General features: G+C 35.9%; 1 protein-coding gene across 3 annotated transcripts; it reads right to left on the bottom strand.

Annotated features, from left to right (window-relative positions):
* Positions 1-930: 930 nt before the first annotated feature.
* Positions 931-9,141, bottom strand: LOC130723447 (phenylalanine--tRNA ligase, chloroplastic/mitochondrial-like). Of its 3 annotated transcripts, none has more exons than XM_057574503.1 (11): positions 8,982-9,141; positions 8,197-8,515; positions 7,141-7,331; positions 4,950-5,156; positions 4,760-4,877; positions 4,133-4,209; positions 3,821-4,000; positions 3,586-3,630; positions 2,907-3,011; positions 1,393-1,506; positions 931-1,287 (listed from the first exon to the last, which is right to left on the bottom strand). In XM_057574503.1, exons 2-11 carry the CDS (start codon positions 8,402-8,404, stop codon positions 1,237-1,239), a joined length of 1,296 nt encoding a protein of 431 aa, XP_057430486.1. In that variant the 5' UTR covers positions 8,405-8,515; positions 8,982-9,141; the 3' UTR covers positions 931-1,236. The 3 variants fall into 3 exon arrangements, with proteins under 3 accessions (XP_057430486.1, XP_057430487.1, XP_057430488.1); XM_057574504.1 differs by having other exon boundaries at positions 8,197-8,512; XM_057574505.1 differs by lacking the exons at positions 8,197-8,515; positions 8,982-9,141 and adding an exon at positions 7,776-7,974.
* Between the last annotated feature and the right edge of the window lie 6,039 nt (positions 9,142-15,180).

Raw genomic sequence — 15,180 nt, 5'->3', positions numbered from 1 at the left:
TCTAAAGAATATTCTATTATTATTCCTATATTCTGTATTATTCCTTATTCCTATTTTCTTCTTTGTAAGCTGATTGTAACAAATAAAAAATTTCAGTATCTCCCACAATTATGGTGAGAGCAATCAAAACTCGTATACTTCAAGTATTAGGTGCCTTAATGAATACTCCATACAATGTTTCCTCCAATTTGCTTAAGTTTATTAATATTTTTCCTCCATTCATTAAAGCTTCAGAAGTGCTACTGAATGCAGCTAAATTAGCCAACACAATAAGTTGGCTGCACCAAAAATCCATCGAAAAACATCACTAGAAATATCACTAGGAGGTCATGAACTTCTGCACATTTTACACAAAAGAAATTACCATGACTAGAAATTACCATCACTAGAAATATCACTAGGAGGTCATGAACTTCTGCACATTTTACACGAAAAACATCACTAGAAAAGAATTCAGCGTATCAAATTTCAGGTTAATTGACATGCAATTTGCATGTGCATGTTTGAAAATCTTTTTATAATTAATTCTAAAGTCAATAAATTATATGCAGAATTTTTGTGAGTAGCTTTTGAGTGTTGAGAATTGATTCTGGAAAAAAGCAGATTCGGACATAGTATTAGTCTATTAGAGATGAATCATTAAAAAAACAAGACAGCATTAAATAACGATTTACCTAGTACCCACAAGAGTATGTTGTGCAAGTTTTCTGTTCTTAGTTTTTTCTTTTCTCTGAACTTCTCTAGCAGAAAAAAGGGAAAGGAAGCCATCAATTAATGAAAGACATAAATGATTCCAAAAGGGTTGCAAACATTTATTTATTATAATCTCAGAAAACTTAGCAACTAGCGTTTACACTCTTATGGCATACCATGCACAGCACAAATCCACATACCCCTTCCCTTGCACACATAGAGACAAAAATAGGAATCTGAAATATAAAATCGTCCACAAGCCATTTGTTACTCAATTTTATTGTTGAGGACCTACCATTACGTGAAGGAGTCCACCGATTTTACACTACAGCAGTCAGCAGTTATAATTATTTTCCTCAGAAATGTTATGTTCATGTGGAAAATCAGAAGATACAACCATATAGTGTATTTTCACCAAGAGAAAATAAATAATAAATCTATCCATTGAGTCATTCAGTTGCTGTTGGGGGAGATAAAACATCTGTACAAAAAAAATGAGAACAAAAATTACAGCAAAGCTGTATAGCTTTAACACAGTAAAGCTCATCTTATGACAACTTCCAATTTGCTCTGCACCTGTTCTCTTACTTTCCACTGCATTGACAAGGAAAATAATGTTACTATGTTCTAGCTTAGGAAACAAAATATGACAACTTCAAACCAAGACTTGTGTCCGATATTTATAATTATATTTAATACCTGCAGATCATTAATTTCATCATCAGTTAGAGAACGTTCCATGGACCTATATGCAATCCTGTAGCAGTGGCTGGTCATTCCTTTCTTGTTGGTGAAATTGTCTATTAGTTGCACCTGTGATTTCAAGAAACAGGGGACTGGTTATGGTAATGCTGATGGGAGAAATTCTACTACAAAGAGATGCTCTATGATATTGCATTCTGATTGGAGGCAACATCATCTCTTGAAAGAGAAAGAGCAAAAAATCCCTGCTAGACAAATTCAAACTATGGCCTTGATGAATGAAGCTACTTTTTGATAGTCAAGCTGCCATGCATGCAGTCTCTAATCACTTTAAATAATGAGAGGACCAAACTCATCGAATTTCTGCCACTTACAATCCTTTCAGGGTGCATTGCTAACTCAAATGACCAACTAGCAGGCATAATTACTATTCATCTCAGATAACCCAGATTGAAGCTATCAGAGCAAACTTGTTGCATGCAACATCTATGGTGCTCCAACTAGAGGAAGTATGTTAATATTGTACATGGAAGATACTATGCACATTAGCTTCACTATACCGTAATACCGTATTATACATTAACTTTGAGGAGACTACCCCTGTCTTATTTAATATAAACTCAAGTCCAAACCATTCCCATTCTTTACTAAAACAATATTCTCTTTCTACATGGCTGCATCCATATCTTACTACCACAACTTGCTCTAAATTAAGCACAGAAAGAACACTAGCAATAGCAGAGAGAAATATATTAAATAGTTTCCTGCTAAACAACCGCCCTTACTCCCAAAATTTTCTAGTCTAAGTTCTTTATGATGTACCAATGTACCATACTGAAATGTAAGTTTGAAGCCAATTTTAATTATTCAAATAAGAGACTCAGGAGTTTTATATTCTATTATGAGATCAAGCAGCCAAAAACTATTTCTCCACAAATTTATTAGGCACAAGGAGCTATTTGCAAACAAGGTATCAAAGCCTCTAAAAACACTAGTCTACAAACAACAATTGCTGCTAACTCAAGAATTTGATCGCTTCATTTGAGATGATAGGAATGTATTTTACAGATCAATGAGATCAAGCACGCCTATTTACAATTCATCAAGATATATGTTATTTTCCATCAAGATCAAGTTGCAAAGGCTAGTTTTAGTCTTTTGTTTAGTTTAGCAACTTATTCCCGAGGTTTGCTTTTACCAATTAAATTTAGGCGGATAAGAATACTGTTGGCAAATGATGACTTATACTACTGGTTGAATTATTCTAGTAGGTTTATAATTTGTGTTTGATGCTTGTATGATTTTTAAAGAAACCAAAGCTTTTTTTTTTGAAATATTAAAGAAACCAAAGCTGCAGCGTCTGAGAATATTGTCACCCCAATCCATAGTCCCGAATCATGCATAAAGTTTCCATTGAACATCATGAAAGCAGCTAATTTGAGAACTTACAGAAATATAATTAATATGCCAGAGAAAATTATGCTCAAATTAATCAAATGTGTATCATGTACCTCCTCTGCAAGATCCCCGGCTATTCCTCTGACAACTTCACACAGATTGTTTTCAGTAAATGATTCATTGATCCAGAAACTGATGTCCTTGTAACAGGGAGGAAACTGCAAAGCAGAGAGAAGAATATAAATTATAAAGTTAACATAAACTCCCCATGGTTAATAACAAGACAGTCAGACATAGGAACACAATCCCACAAGGACTGTGCATAAAAAAGGGCTAGTAAGATTGCTTAGTTACATGCCCTTTGCTTCGGCATTACATATTAGTAGATGAGTATCATTTGACAAGAATGAAACCAAAATGCAGATAATATAATATAAATTTATTAGTTTAAAATAACTATGGTATCTGAAATTCTGAACTAGATCGTGACAAGGACTTTAACATAGTGAAGTATCAAATCCATGGGCATAAATATCTCTAAGTTTAGAGAGCGTAACTTGCTATGTAGACAGAAAAAACTCACTAAAACAACATGAAAAATATGAAGAGTTTTGCATAACAAATTGTGTGGACTATCTTAAGTTTCACAATCATGGATCATTTATATGCAGTTTTAAATTGTAGTAAATATTCTAAAGAATAAAAGATATTCCTAACCATGAACAACTCAGTGCAATGACAATGAATGTAGAAACCCATGGGTAGACACATAGAAGCACATGTAGAAGTTACCTTTGAAAATGGCTTAAATTTAACTCCCAACTGACCCTTGGAGAACTGTAAATAAAATAATTAAGAAAACACATATCAGACATAAGAGATCAGAAAAGAATGAAACTTATGGCATAACACTTTGATTCTCAAGATGATTAAATCATACTTCCATAGTTCCATATAATAACATCTTGCCAACCAGGAAAAAGCGACAAATTATTGAAGGTGTTTGTTAAACATATCCACGAAATACCTGAGAGGTAAATCTCTCATCATTTGACCAAAAGAGACGGATGTCTGGTATGTCAAAAAGAACCATAGCTAATCTCTCCAACCCTAGGCCGAAAGCCCAAGCAACATTATTAGGTTTCCCATTTCTTTTCAAAATCTCTTGCTCTGTCACTCCACACCCCAAAACCTCCATCCACTTCTCCTGAAATAAATGATATATAAAACATTACTTAATTTCACTAAAATAGAATGACAATAATAGAACATGGAAAAACCAGTGACAGGAACTATGAGAACATGTTTCATTTAAGAAACAATAATGAACATAGTATACCTTGAAATATATTTCAAGCTCAAATGATGGATTAGTAAACGGAAAATAGGTATCCACCCAACGCATTTCCACAGCACCTAAAGTACAATGCAAAAGATTATAAATAGAAAAGAATATCCACATCTTGGACATTATACTTTGTTCCAGAAGAATATCTCAAATTCATAACTAGACAACTTGAGTAAAGAAACCATTTAAGCATTACAATGAGACGATCACCACAAAGTACATATAATGTCCAGTTCTCCACTTTCCTACTTACAGGTTTTTATACTCAAGAATTATGCAATGATAATTTCCATTTCATAATTTTCTTTTAACCTGTGAACATTGCTTGATATGCATAAAGAGGCCTTTTTTCTATCATATGTGCATGATTGTTGATATTGTCTTGTATACAATTGTGTCTTTTTATTATTTACTTAGCAACAACTACACTGTTATATAGAAAGGTAGCCTAGTACATGAGGCATTGAGGCTCCCACCATTTTACGGTCAGGGGAAGGTTAGATGTATGCAGCTTTACCCTTGTAAGCAGAAAGGATGTTTCCACAATTGAACTCAAGACCATTAAATTATTAAATTGCAGCAACTGATAAAGACGTGTATGTTGGCAATTGGAAATACCAAATAAATGGCATGCTAGACCCTCAAGGCATTTCTTTAGGTCTGCTGCGGCAAATGATGTGCCATCCATCCCAGATGCTTCCCATTCATCCGGAACAAAAACCCGAAAACCTTCCATCTGCATAATAAAACAAAGGAAATTACATAAAGTTAATCAGTAGAAAACATTAGTTACTGCATAGGGGCATACCTGATGAAAGACAGGATAATGAGTAGAATCAATTGAATCCCTTCGATAAACATCTCCTGTGACAAGAAAATGGGTATTTCCATTTTTCAATAATTCTGCCTGATGAGCACTTGTGTGGCACCTTAAAACAGTTTGAGGGTCTACATAGTATGTATCATTATAGCTCCTGCTGACATGGTCTTCAGGAACCAAGACATCATCAAAATTCTGCAGCATGAAGATTATCAGAAAGAAGCCCTATTGTGAAGTTTAAACTACCTTATCAACAAAAAGGATGCAATATGCAAGACTAATAAATCAAAAAAATGAAAGGGATCACAACAATCGTTACAGGTTAGCAGAGCTTCAGAGACACATTCACAGACTCACTCCACTTATAATGTCGAAAATGTAACACCAGCAAAACATAGTAGTATTCATACCTCAGGTTTCAATAATCAATCATACTAGTTTTTAAGATTGTGAAACATAAACTTCTACCAGCTAAATCTAGTTAATGCATAACAAAATATTTTGTTGATGTGTTGTTACAACAAAAATAATACTTTATCAATCATATCGAGTTTTATTTGTATTATTGTTAGAAATCAACAGTTATTGAGATGCTATCACTGATAGAGTTCCTTTTAATATATGTATCGTGCACAAACTATAATCATCCCTTTTTAATAACATAAAATATTTTTCCCTTTTTCTTTTGTTTTACTCAACTTTCGGAAAGGAGAGGACCAAAGAAGTCACTTGATGAAAAGCAACTCATATAAAAGAAAAGACTGAAGAATGAAATCATTTCATTAAAATCAGCACCAATAGACTGAAGAATGACACCATTTGATCAAAAGCCACCAAGAAGGCACCCGAACAGAAATCGAAACAAGTTTTAACCCAAGCCTTGGATTAAAATCAGGAAAAAATATTGGGTCAATCAATTAATCTCCTATACTTATACCATCCCTTAAATCCCAAAGTAAAAGTATTGTTTTTATAACTTATCAACTTTACATGTTCAGGTCAAAGCATAGTAGTCAATCCCGGATAGCGGCGCGTAGCGGCCGACCCCAAAAGTGGGATAGCGGGATAGCGCATAGCGGGATGGCCGCTATTTTGATTTTTCATATATAATTTTATATAATTAATAGTATAATAGTATATACATATAATAACTAAAAAAATGATAAATATAACTTAAAATCTAGAACAAACAGATGAGATGATAGAGAAGAGAGGAGGAAGAGGATGCCATGCGAGAGAACTGGTAACAAAATGAATTGATTGAGAATAGAAAATTAAGAGGAAAAGAAAGGAAAGAAAAATAAAAAAAAACAGAGCAGAACAGAGGCCCAAGGGCAGTGGTCGCCGGAGATTGGCTGAAAGTCACCTCACAGCGTTCGTCGGAAGTTGGACGATGCTTGTCGGAGGTCGGCGGTGGCCATGGGTGCTGATCGAAGGTGGAAGGTGGCTGAAGAAGATCGCAGTGGCCATGGGTTCTGTCGCTGAAGAAGAAGCTGAAGAAGAAGATGAATAGGGAGAGATGAAACGCGCGTTTCATTTATTTATGTGCGAAATCCCAAAATTGCCCTCAAAGTTTAACCTAATTATAAAATTTCAAGGGCAATTTAGGTTTTTCCACATCTGTACCTTATCTTCTTCTTGTGGCGCCGCGATCTCACGCGATAAGGCCGCGATCTTGCCGCGATTTGCGGCGCGACAGCCGCGACGGCGTTCCGCGACGCGATGGCTTCAGAATCGCGGCGAGCGGCCGCGACGCGACGCGACGGCGCGATAGCGCCGCGATTTGCCGCGATCGATAACTATGGGTCAAAGAAATCAAATTATAATATCACTGGGGTAAACGTATGAAATACATGAAATAAATTCATGAAAACATTAATATCACTTATTTTTAATGGCTTTGTAAGGTTTTAAACTAAAAAGTTTATACAGAATATTGAAAAAAAGAGAGCAGAAATTACACCTGCAGATGAAAATCATTGTGCAATTTTCTCAAATAACATCCATGACAAATAAGGTGCTTCAAATGCATGCAATACTCATTATAACAATCAGCACAAATCTAGAAGGATAGAAGTAGCAAACAGAGTATAAACATATGCGACATATAACAATAGTTGCTAATATTGGATCATATAGAAGCTAAGGGAAACTAATTCTTCAACACATTTTGCCATACCTGCTTCACTGAAACAAGAGGACAAAGATCATCGAACTTATTGAACTTATTTGAATAATTTGTGTCAAAATACTCATATATTGCATTCTTCAGGATCCCAAGAGGGTGTTGATCCCTCCTATGAAGCTGCATTCCAAGTTTTGTAAATATATTGTCCGGCACATTATTTGTTGGATCGTCCCTCACTACATCTAGGAGACCATGGAGCAAAAATAATAAGAATTTGATGAACCAAATAACAGTTTAAAATAAAACATTAACATGAAGCAAAACAGCAAACATAAAGGCACATACACAGTAAGAAAAGTAGAACGAATAAAGCAATTCATAGTGTCTTACTATGCTCATAACATCCCAAACACTTTAACCATGACAATTACATCCAAATGTGAACTTCAATAAAATAACTTCAATGCCATTCACTTGCACAAAGTAAGCAAAGGGGTCAAAGTCATGGATATTTACTTTAAGGATTAACACAATTTGTGGTTGTAACAGACATTTGTCAGTTGCAAATGATTCAAAACTATGGGGAAAACAGAAATTGGAATCTTTTAGTGCATACTGTTGAGAAGTCTCACATTGACTAGAAATATGGCCAAATAAGTGATTATAAAGGGTAGAACAACCCTCACCTCTATGCTAGCTTTTAGGGTAGAGTCAGGCGTAACCCAAATTCTAAGATGGTATGAAAGTCTATCCTAGATCAATTTATTGGAAACCACCCATATATGGCCACTCGCAGATGTTGATTCCTGCAAATGTCACGCTCCAAATGTTCAGCGCTGGGCGTAAGGTGTGTTGTGACTTGAGAAGTCTCACATTGACTAGAGGGTAGAGCAACCCTCACCATTCACCTCAAAATTAGCTTTTAGGGTAGAGTTAGGCCTAACTCAACTTCTAAGACATGCAAACCTGAGTTTTAAAGCTCACTTTGTAGATCAAAATATGTGATATAAATTCAAATACCATTGACAAGAAAGTATAATTCAGATGTAAGTGAAAAAATAAGGTCAACCAACAAAAATACAAAACCACAAGCAACAGCCAAAATACCTTCTCTGCTAATCTTGACTCCTCCAAGATCCAAAACTGAGACAACCGGCTGCCTCCATTTCTTCCGCGAAAGGTTATCAGTAGATACAGAAGCAGCGGAAGATGAGAAAGGTAAACAAAATGTTAAGCTTCTTAGGCCATTACTGTGACGGAAGCGAGAGGCTCTGGCAAACAGTGTGGTGTGCACTGACGAGATAACCGTTGCCATGCAAATGAGATGAGATTTTATATGTGTTTCACTTGACAGAAGACAGAGACAGAGTTCTCAAAGAAACTATCAACGGCTGTTGGGATGCTATCAAGAAATGACCCAATTCTGCTGAAAATTTAATTAGGTGACATGAGCAAATTGATAGCTTGGTGAAATATTAATTTAAGAGAAAAAAAAAACTCACATTGCTGAATAATTGTTGCAATTATGCTCTTTTGGGTACATATATTTGCTAATTATCATATAGAATGGAGTAATACTAACTACCACTGTAATGAATAAATGCACATGATGGATAAAAGCCAGGTACATGCTTAAAGACTTACATGTGAATAGTTGTATGCACATAATGGAGTATTACTGATAATTAGCAAATATATGTACCCAAACCAAGTTCATAATAAGTTGCACTAGCTTAAGGTATATGCAATCTGAATCTCAAACTTAGCTTCAAGCTCACAATTATACAGTCCAGAACAGATCTCATAATCAACCTCAAGCTCAAAATCAACAGAGAATCGCTAAAATCACGATTGAAGTAAGAGAGAAGAAGAGAGATAAGAACCAAGAATACCTAGTCGGCGTGAATGAAGTGCAGTGACGAGCCTCCAACGAACGGCGGTGACGGCGAACGACGGAGAGCACGACGCAGGGGTATTGGGGACTTAGGTTTTGTCCCTCTTTGATTTGATGAATCGGGGATGAGGATTGAGGGGTTTACAAAAAGAACAAACACCAGTTTACCAATGGTTAAATTAATCAACAGATTGAATCGCATTTCCAGTAAATTAAAAAAACCTTCTATAAGAGTCCTCCTAGTTCACAAAATTATAACAAGACCCCTTAAAACTAAAGGCATGTTTGATTACCCTTGTTATTATTATCATATATGTTAGAATTGCAAAAGTTCATCATGTGAAGTATAGTTTTAAAACTCGACTCTGACCGGTCGGCCCAACTGGTTGGATTAGGACTCGGACATTTATCGATCCAAGCCTCACATTGAATCGGTTATGCATGCAACTCGGTGGAAACCGGTTTGACTCAGCTAGTTCAATGGTTGACTCGCTCGACTTTTGGTTGAACTGACGAGTCGCCCATTTCAATTCTTTTTAACTTCGTTGAGAATGGATCATGTATGTAATTATTGAATGGGCCTATCAATTGTTGAATTAATATATTGGGCTTGCTTTCCAGACTAGAGCTAGAGCCTTTGAGACACTTCAACTAAAATCATGAATTTTTTCGGAAAAAAAAAATCAATGGTGTCGGGGAGACTCGAGCACAGTACTTGAGGAAAAGGAAGAGAAGGTTTACCACTACACCACTAATTATTTAGTGATAAGTCACGTCTTTTATTAGTTATATGTTTAACTCATATTGCATTTGAGTTTTTATAATTTTGTAGTACACACCGAGTCAAGCGTTTAAACCAATGACTCACTAGTCCGGTCAGTGACCCGTTAACTCAGCACCCCACCAAGTCGATGACCTATCCGAGTTAATCACTGATGCAAGTGCTTTTTCACGGAAAATTTTCCATTGCCCTCGGGTTTTCACCTCAAGATTGTGAGGAAAGTCAGACTGGTACGAGTATCACTTAGTTTTCTATCCCCACCCATGTTCCACTCTTATCCAAAACATGAAAAAATTATTTTCCACTTATAATCCACTCAACCAACTCCCTTCCTCACAAAAACATTCAAACAAACAAATAGTGTTAGTATTCACCCTTATTTTTTATCCTTCCCTCCATTTTCATAAGAGAGATTACCATCTCTCAACCCAAAAATGCCCCAACAAACCCTCCTAAAACTAAACCCTTCATTCCTCCCTCCAAAAATCCCATCCCACCAAAAACCATCTCTCAACCCAAAGATGCCCCACAAAAACCATCTAAACCAAAGAACAAGCAATGTGAAGCCCCAAAAATACCACTTGAGGACAAAGTTGGCTCATCCCAACCTGATTCTGCTACTCAGCCACTGATAAAGGTTTTTTCCTCATTTTTTTGTACTGCTTTTGGCTAAACCTTTATGATTCAATCATAGCAAAGCAGATACGGGTTTATCGTCCTCAGAGATTGTGTGAACATCAGTTCCACCAATTAAACATTGATTTGAGCGGATACAAAGATGTTTGATAAATTGTTTTTGTGATTTTCAATATAAAGAAAGCGGTAAAAGAAAGTTTACAGAGACAACGAAGAAGAAAACATATTTTGAATGCATTCACCTAATCCTCTAATTGTTTCCACTCAATCACTTATGTAAAGGTACATTTAATTTATGATGTCGAGAGCTATCCACCTAACTATCCCTAGCCTAGGTGAATCTATCAGTTGGAATTCCTAGACGTAATCCCTTACCATCTAGAAAACCAAAACGAACATTAAAACTCAAATTCTCTCTCAAAGACATTCCCAATAACAAATTTATCCTAAGACAAGGTACCCTAGGCTTGCGAATTTCCGTTGTCACCCCGGAAACTCCTGTTAGAACTCAAAACCCCACCTGTCACGTGGAAGCCCACTATTGTTCCTACCTAAGATAATCTCACCATAAGACAACAAGTTCATTGAGTGGTTTCTCTCTTGAACCGGACCCGCAATTATCTCCCGATCTCATGCTAGTCCATAAAAATCTAACACAAATCAATGATACTTGAAGTGTAGAAAGCAAAACTTTAACACACGGCGTGACCTAAGACATAGGCATTCTACTTTCATTGATCTAAGCATACACCAACTCATATCAACCTCTCGATCTATTTATAAATTAGTGAAGCTCTTTTGATTATCAATTGATTGGTTAGAAGCATGAAGTACAAAGAGAAACACCATACATGAAAGATTTCCATTTACATCAATAATTGAGTTTACAACAATCAAAGAACTAAGCTATAACATTCTAGATACAAAAATAGAAAAAGAACATATACAAGAGATAAGAAAGGAAGATATGAAACCCGAAGAACGGAGACGAATCCACGACGATGGAAACTTTCTCAAGCTTTCCATAGCCACCAAGAGGTTGTCACCATGCTCCAAAGCTCCACTCCATCAATTCCTAGCCCAGGGACCCTTCCTCCATGAAGCCCAGCCTCCTCTGAATGTTTTAGGGAGGAAAAATGGTGAAGAATGGAAGAGATCCCCAGAAAAACCGTGTTCTGGCCTTTTATAAGGGTCCAAGGCGGTTTGGCTCGCTTAAGCGAGCTTCAGATTCGCTTAAGCGAGAGCCTTTTCTTAACACTGAAGTACTCTTCTCGCTTAAGCGAGCATAAGTCTCGCTTAAGCGAGGGTTCACTTTCCTTCTATGCCACTGAATGGTTCGCTTAAGCAAGAAAGAATTCGGCTTAAGCGAGATTGTCTTCCAGAATTGATACCCTCTGCCATATAATTTCGCTTAAGCGAATAACATTTGGCTTAAGCGAGATTCTCCATTTCTTGGCCTTTTGACATCTTGTGGCACAGATCTTCATAGATTTTCACCTATCATTGAAAATAAAAGATTAAATGTGAAAATATAATATTTACTCTATTTATATACTAAACTTAACTATTTACTAAATTAACTACTTATGGGGATAAAATAATCTACAATCCAAGCATAAAGGTCAAATAAGTGCTTAAAATGATATTTAAAAACACGTAAAATTAGCACTTATCAGCCACCTCCTGTATCAAAAAAGGTGACCCACAAAAAAGCCTGCTACACAACTTGTTAGGAAGTCAAGTAGAGTCATTGCTAGAGGTGGTGCTTCCAAGAGGCAGAAAGGACTCCCTGAGATGCTCATTCTGTCTAGTGATGAGTCAAGTGCTGAGGAAGAACAAGTTAGGAGGAGGTCCAGAGCTATCTTTGAGAATGGTGAGTTGAGCTTCACTGATGAGTCATCTGGTTGTAACACAGATGATCAAATTTGGATGAACTTATTTTCAAAATAAAAAATTGGACGAACTTAAAAATTACTATAGAAAAAAAAATTAACTTTTGCATGTTAATTAATTTCATTTAATCCATATCAAAATGAAAATCCAAATCAAAATGAAAATCCATTCTCAAATTGAAAATTGGGATTTTTCCTAACATCCCAAATCACCCATAACCACTGCAGCAATCAATTTGTGCAGATTCATAATGAAATTGGAATTCATTGAACAGGGAATGTATTGTCAATTAGATTCAGTTCATCCGTCTGCAGGCTCTTCTTTTCCTACTCATTCTCTACATTCTAAATCTGGGAAAATTGGAGTGAACCCTTAAACACATGTTAAAGAATAAAAACAGGGGAATTTACAGTACTTGCTATAGTTTCTATAGAATTTAACTAAGAGTAAATAGCGTTGCCGTTAACCCCTATCACGCAGTGGCTTTTTTGGTTCATATCGGCGGTAGGAACAGCCATGTCCGCCGGACTCAGACGCTTCCCGATATGCTTCCTCGGCAGTGGTATCACGTGCGTGTTTTTTTTTTAACAAAAACTATTTTTAAATGTTGGATATTTCTGGACCATTGGATAAATCCAATGGCCAGAAAGGCTGCAGCAGAGAGATTGAGGGAAAAACTGCTGCAGAGAATCCATATCCTTTATGGGTATTGTACATGAATGACATGTACCAATCGCGTATTTACACATGTAAATATTCTTTTGTTTAGTAATTAAGGTTGTGAACTTATTGTTATTCTAAAATCAACCCGATGAAATTATTAAAATTTCCATTTTAGTCCACTTGTGAGGTGAAAATATCTTACGCTTCGATTGAGAATCAATAAAAATCAAATTAGGGTTCTAGATACTGGGGAAAATTCTGAAGTTGTTATTGATTCATCTTCTTCAAGAAAATTCCCAAATCCCTGCTATGTGAAATGGCCTAGGCGAAAGTGGTGACGTGAACAAGGAGAACAAAGTGTCGCGAGTCCACGAGGAAGGCCAGGGTATAGGTCGGGAAAGAACAGTGCGAACGAATGCGAACAAATGGTGGCAAGGATTTTGTTCATGTGAATTCTAGTATACGAATTATGCTATGTCTTTTATTCTCACTAATCTTCATATTGTTGCTGCCCTGCAATTTGTTACTACTTATTACTGCTGCTCCAAATTTTGATTTCTATTTGTGTTGTCTCCAAATTCTACTGTACAACGGGATCATTGAGAAAGAAGATCAAGTTCATTTGTGAGGTTGGAAGTTTTTTCTCTCCATAGAGATATCCAGAAACAAAACGGAGGGATTATTTGTGTTCTGTTTTGGGTGAAAGATTTTGGATTTGAATCGTTTTTAGTTGAAGGGGTTTTTGGATTTTGAGTTTATGGGTTCTCTTTTGGGGTGAGATTGAGAAAGAAGAAGAAGATTGAGAAAATGGAAATGAGGTGAGATTGAGTGTGTTGGGTTTTGATAATGATTGTTTGAAGAAGAAGAAGAAAAAAACACGAAGAACATGGAGATGAAAATTGAAGAACACAAATAAAAGTGGAGTCATTATTGAGTAAACTAAATAAAAGCGGGGTCATTAAGCAAATACTAAATTAATAAGTATAAATTAGAAAATAGTGTTATGTCATTACTAATTTATTCATGTCATCTTAAGTGTATTTATTTTAGTGGTACACATCACTAATGTATGATACACTCACCTGAATTTATGGGCACCCAAGCATGCACCGGATAAATTAGGAGGGAAAAATGATATATATGACATATTGTGTGATAGAAAGAGAAAGATAGAGAGAAATTGGGTTGATGAAATATGTAATTATCCATATCAGAGTCTATTTAAAAATAAGTTATCCATACAATTCATTGCACGATTAGATACAAGCTCTAACTTGAAGCTTCAATTGAATATTCTAGATTAGCCTTCCAAACTATATTCCAAATACTAAATGGATGAAATTGAGGTAGACTTCACTTTTTGTAGGATAGCTAAACTTTACTTTAAAAGAGTCTCATTTGGATTTGGAATACTTAATTACTATTGTAATTTTGCACCTGAGAGTATGGTGAATACTTAATTGCTTTATGTCAAAAAAAAAAAAAGAACACTTAATTGCTAAACTTTACTTCAAAAGAGTTTAATCTTTGAAATATGCTCAATATTTTTAATTGAGCTAGGTTTTATATTGAACAATGACTTTTTGTTTTGCTGATATTTCATAATGGAATTTAGTATTAACATATTGTTTTTTTACTTGTCTTGTAAGCATAATCTAGTCTCTTACAAAATCAATATGTATTTTGGGCTGAATTTAATCCAATACTTAACAAAACATGAGCCCATCCGGCCCCTTCAAAGTTCAAGGTGTTGATTAACTATTTTTGGATGAAGGAAATTTTGGGTAAGTTCGACGTTTGTGGTCACCACTACGGATCAAGACATTTGAGGTCATGGATTGATTAAAAATGTATTACCAACACATCTCTAACATCAGCAGTAAAAATCGAACTCAATCCTAATTTTTTAAGTAGAAGTGTTGGCTGCATCTACCGTGTGTCAGTTTCAAACTGACGCACGGTGCTTCAGTTTTTATTTTTGTGTGAGTAGACACAAATACCCTCCATTACTAAAACAATTCCATACTTCTCCTTCACTGTGTTCTAGCACTTTTCCAGTTTTGTTTCTCTCACTGTCGATGGCCACCAAAGTTGAAGCTGGATTTCAACAAACCAACAACATCATCCCCTTCACTCACTTTCTTCCTCCCTGTCTCACACACTGTTATTGTTGTTCCTCCCTTTCCACCCCAGCTCCTCCGCCGCCGCAACCTCCACCCGCCAG

The sequence above is a fragment of the Lotus japonicus genome, chromosome 6 (genome assembly GCF_012489685.1).
Source record: "Lotus japonicus ecotype B-129 chromosome 6, LjGifu_v1.2".
Classification (NCBI taxonomy): domain Eukaryota; kingdom Viridiplantae; phylum Streptophyta; class Magnoliopsida; order Fabales; family Fabaceae; genus Lotus; species Lotus japonicus.
Note: the sequence above shows the minus strand (reverse complement) of the source record. Positions and strands in the feature narration are given on the sequence as shown.

Coding starts and splice junctions, on each gene's coding strand:
- LOC130723447 (XM_057574503.1), bottom strand. CDS start 8,404: ATGGCAACGGTTATCTCGTCAGTGCACACCACACTGTTTGCCAGAGCC. Junction 7,332..8,196: donor AGTCAAGATTAGCAGAGAAG/GTATTTTGGCTG, acceptor ATGGTCTCCTAG/ATGTAGTGAGGGACGATCCA. Junction 4,210..4,759: donor TCTAGCATGCCATTTATTTG/GTATTTCCAATT, acceptor ATTGTACTTTAG/GTGCTGTGGAAATGCGTTGG.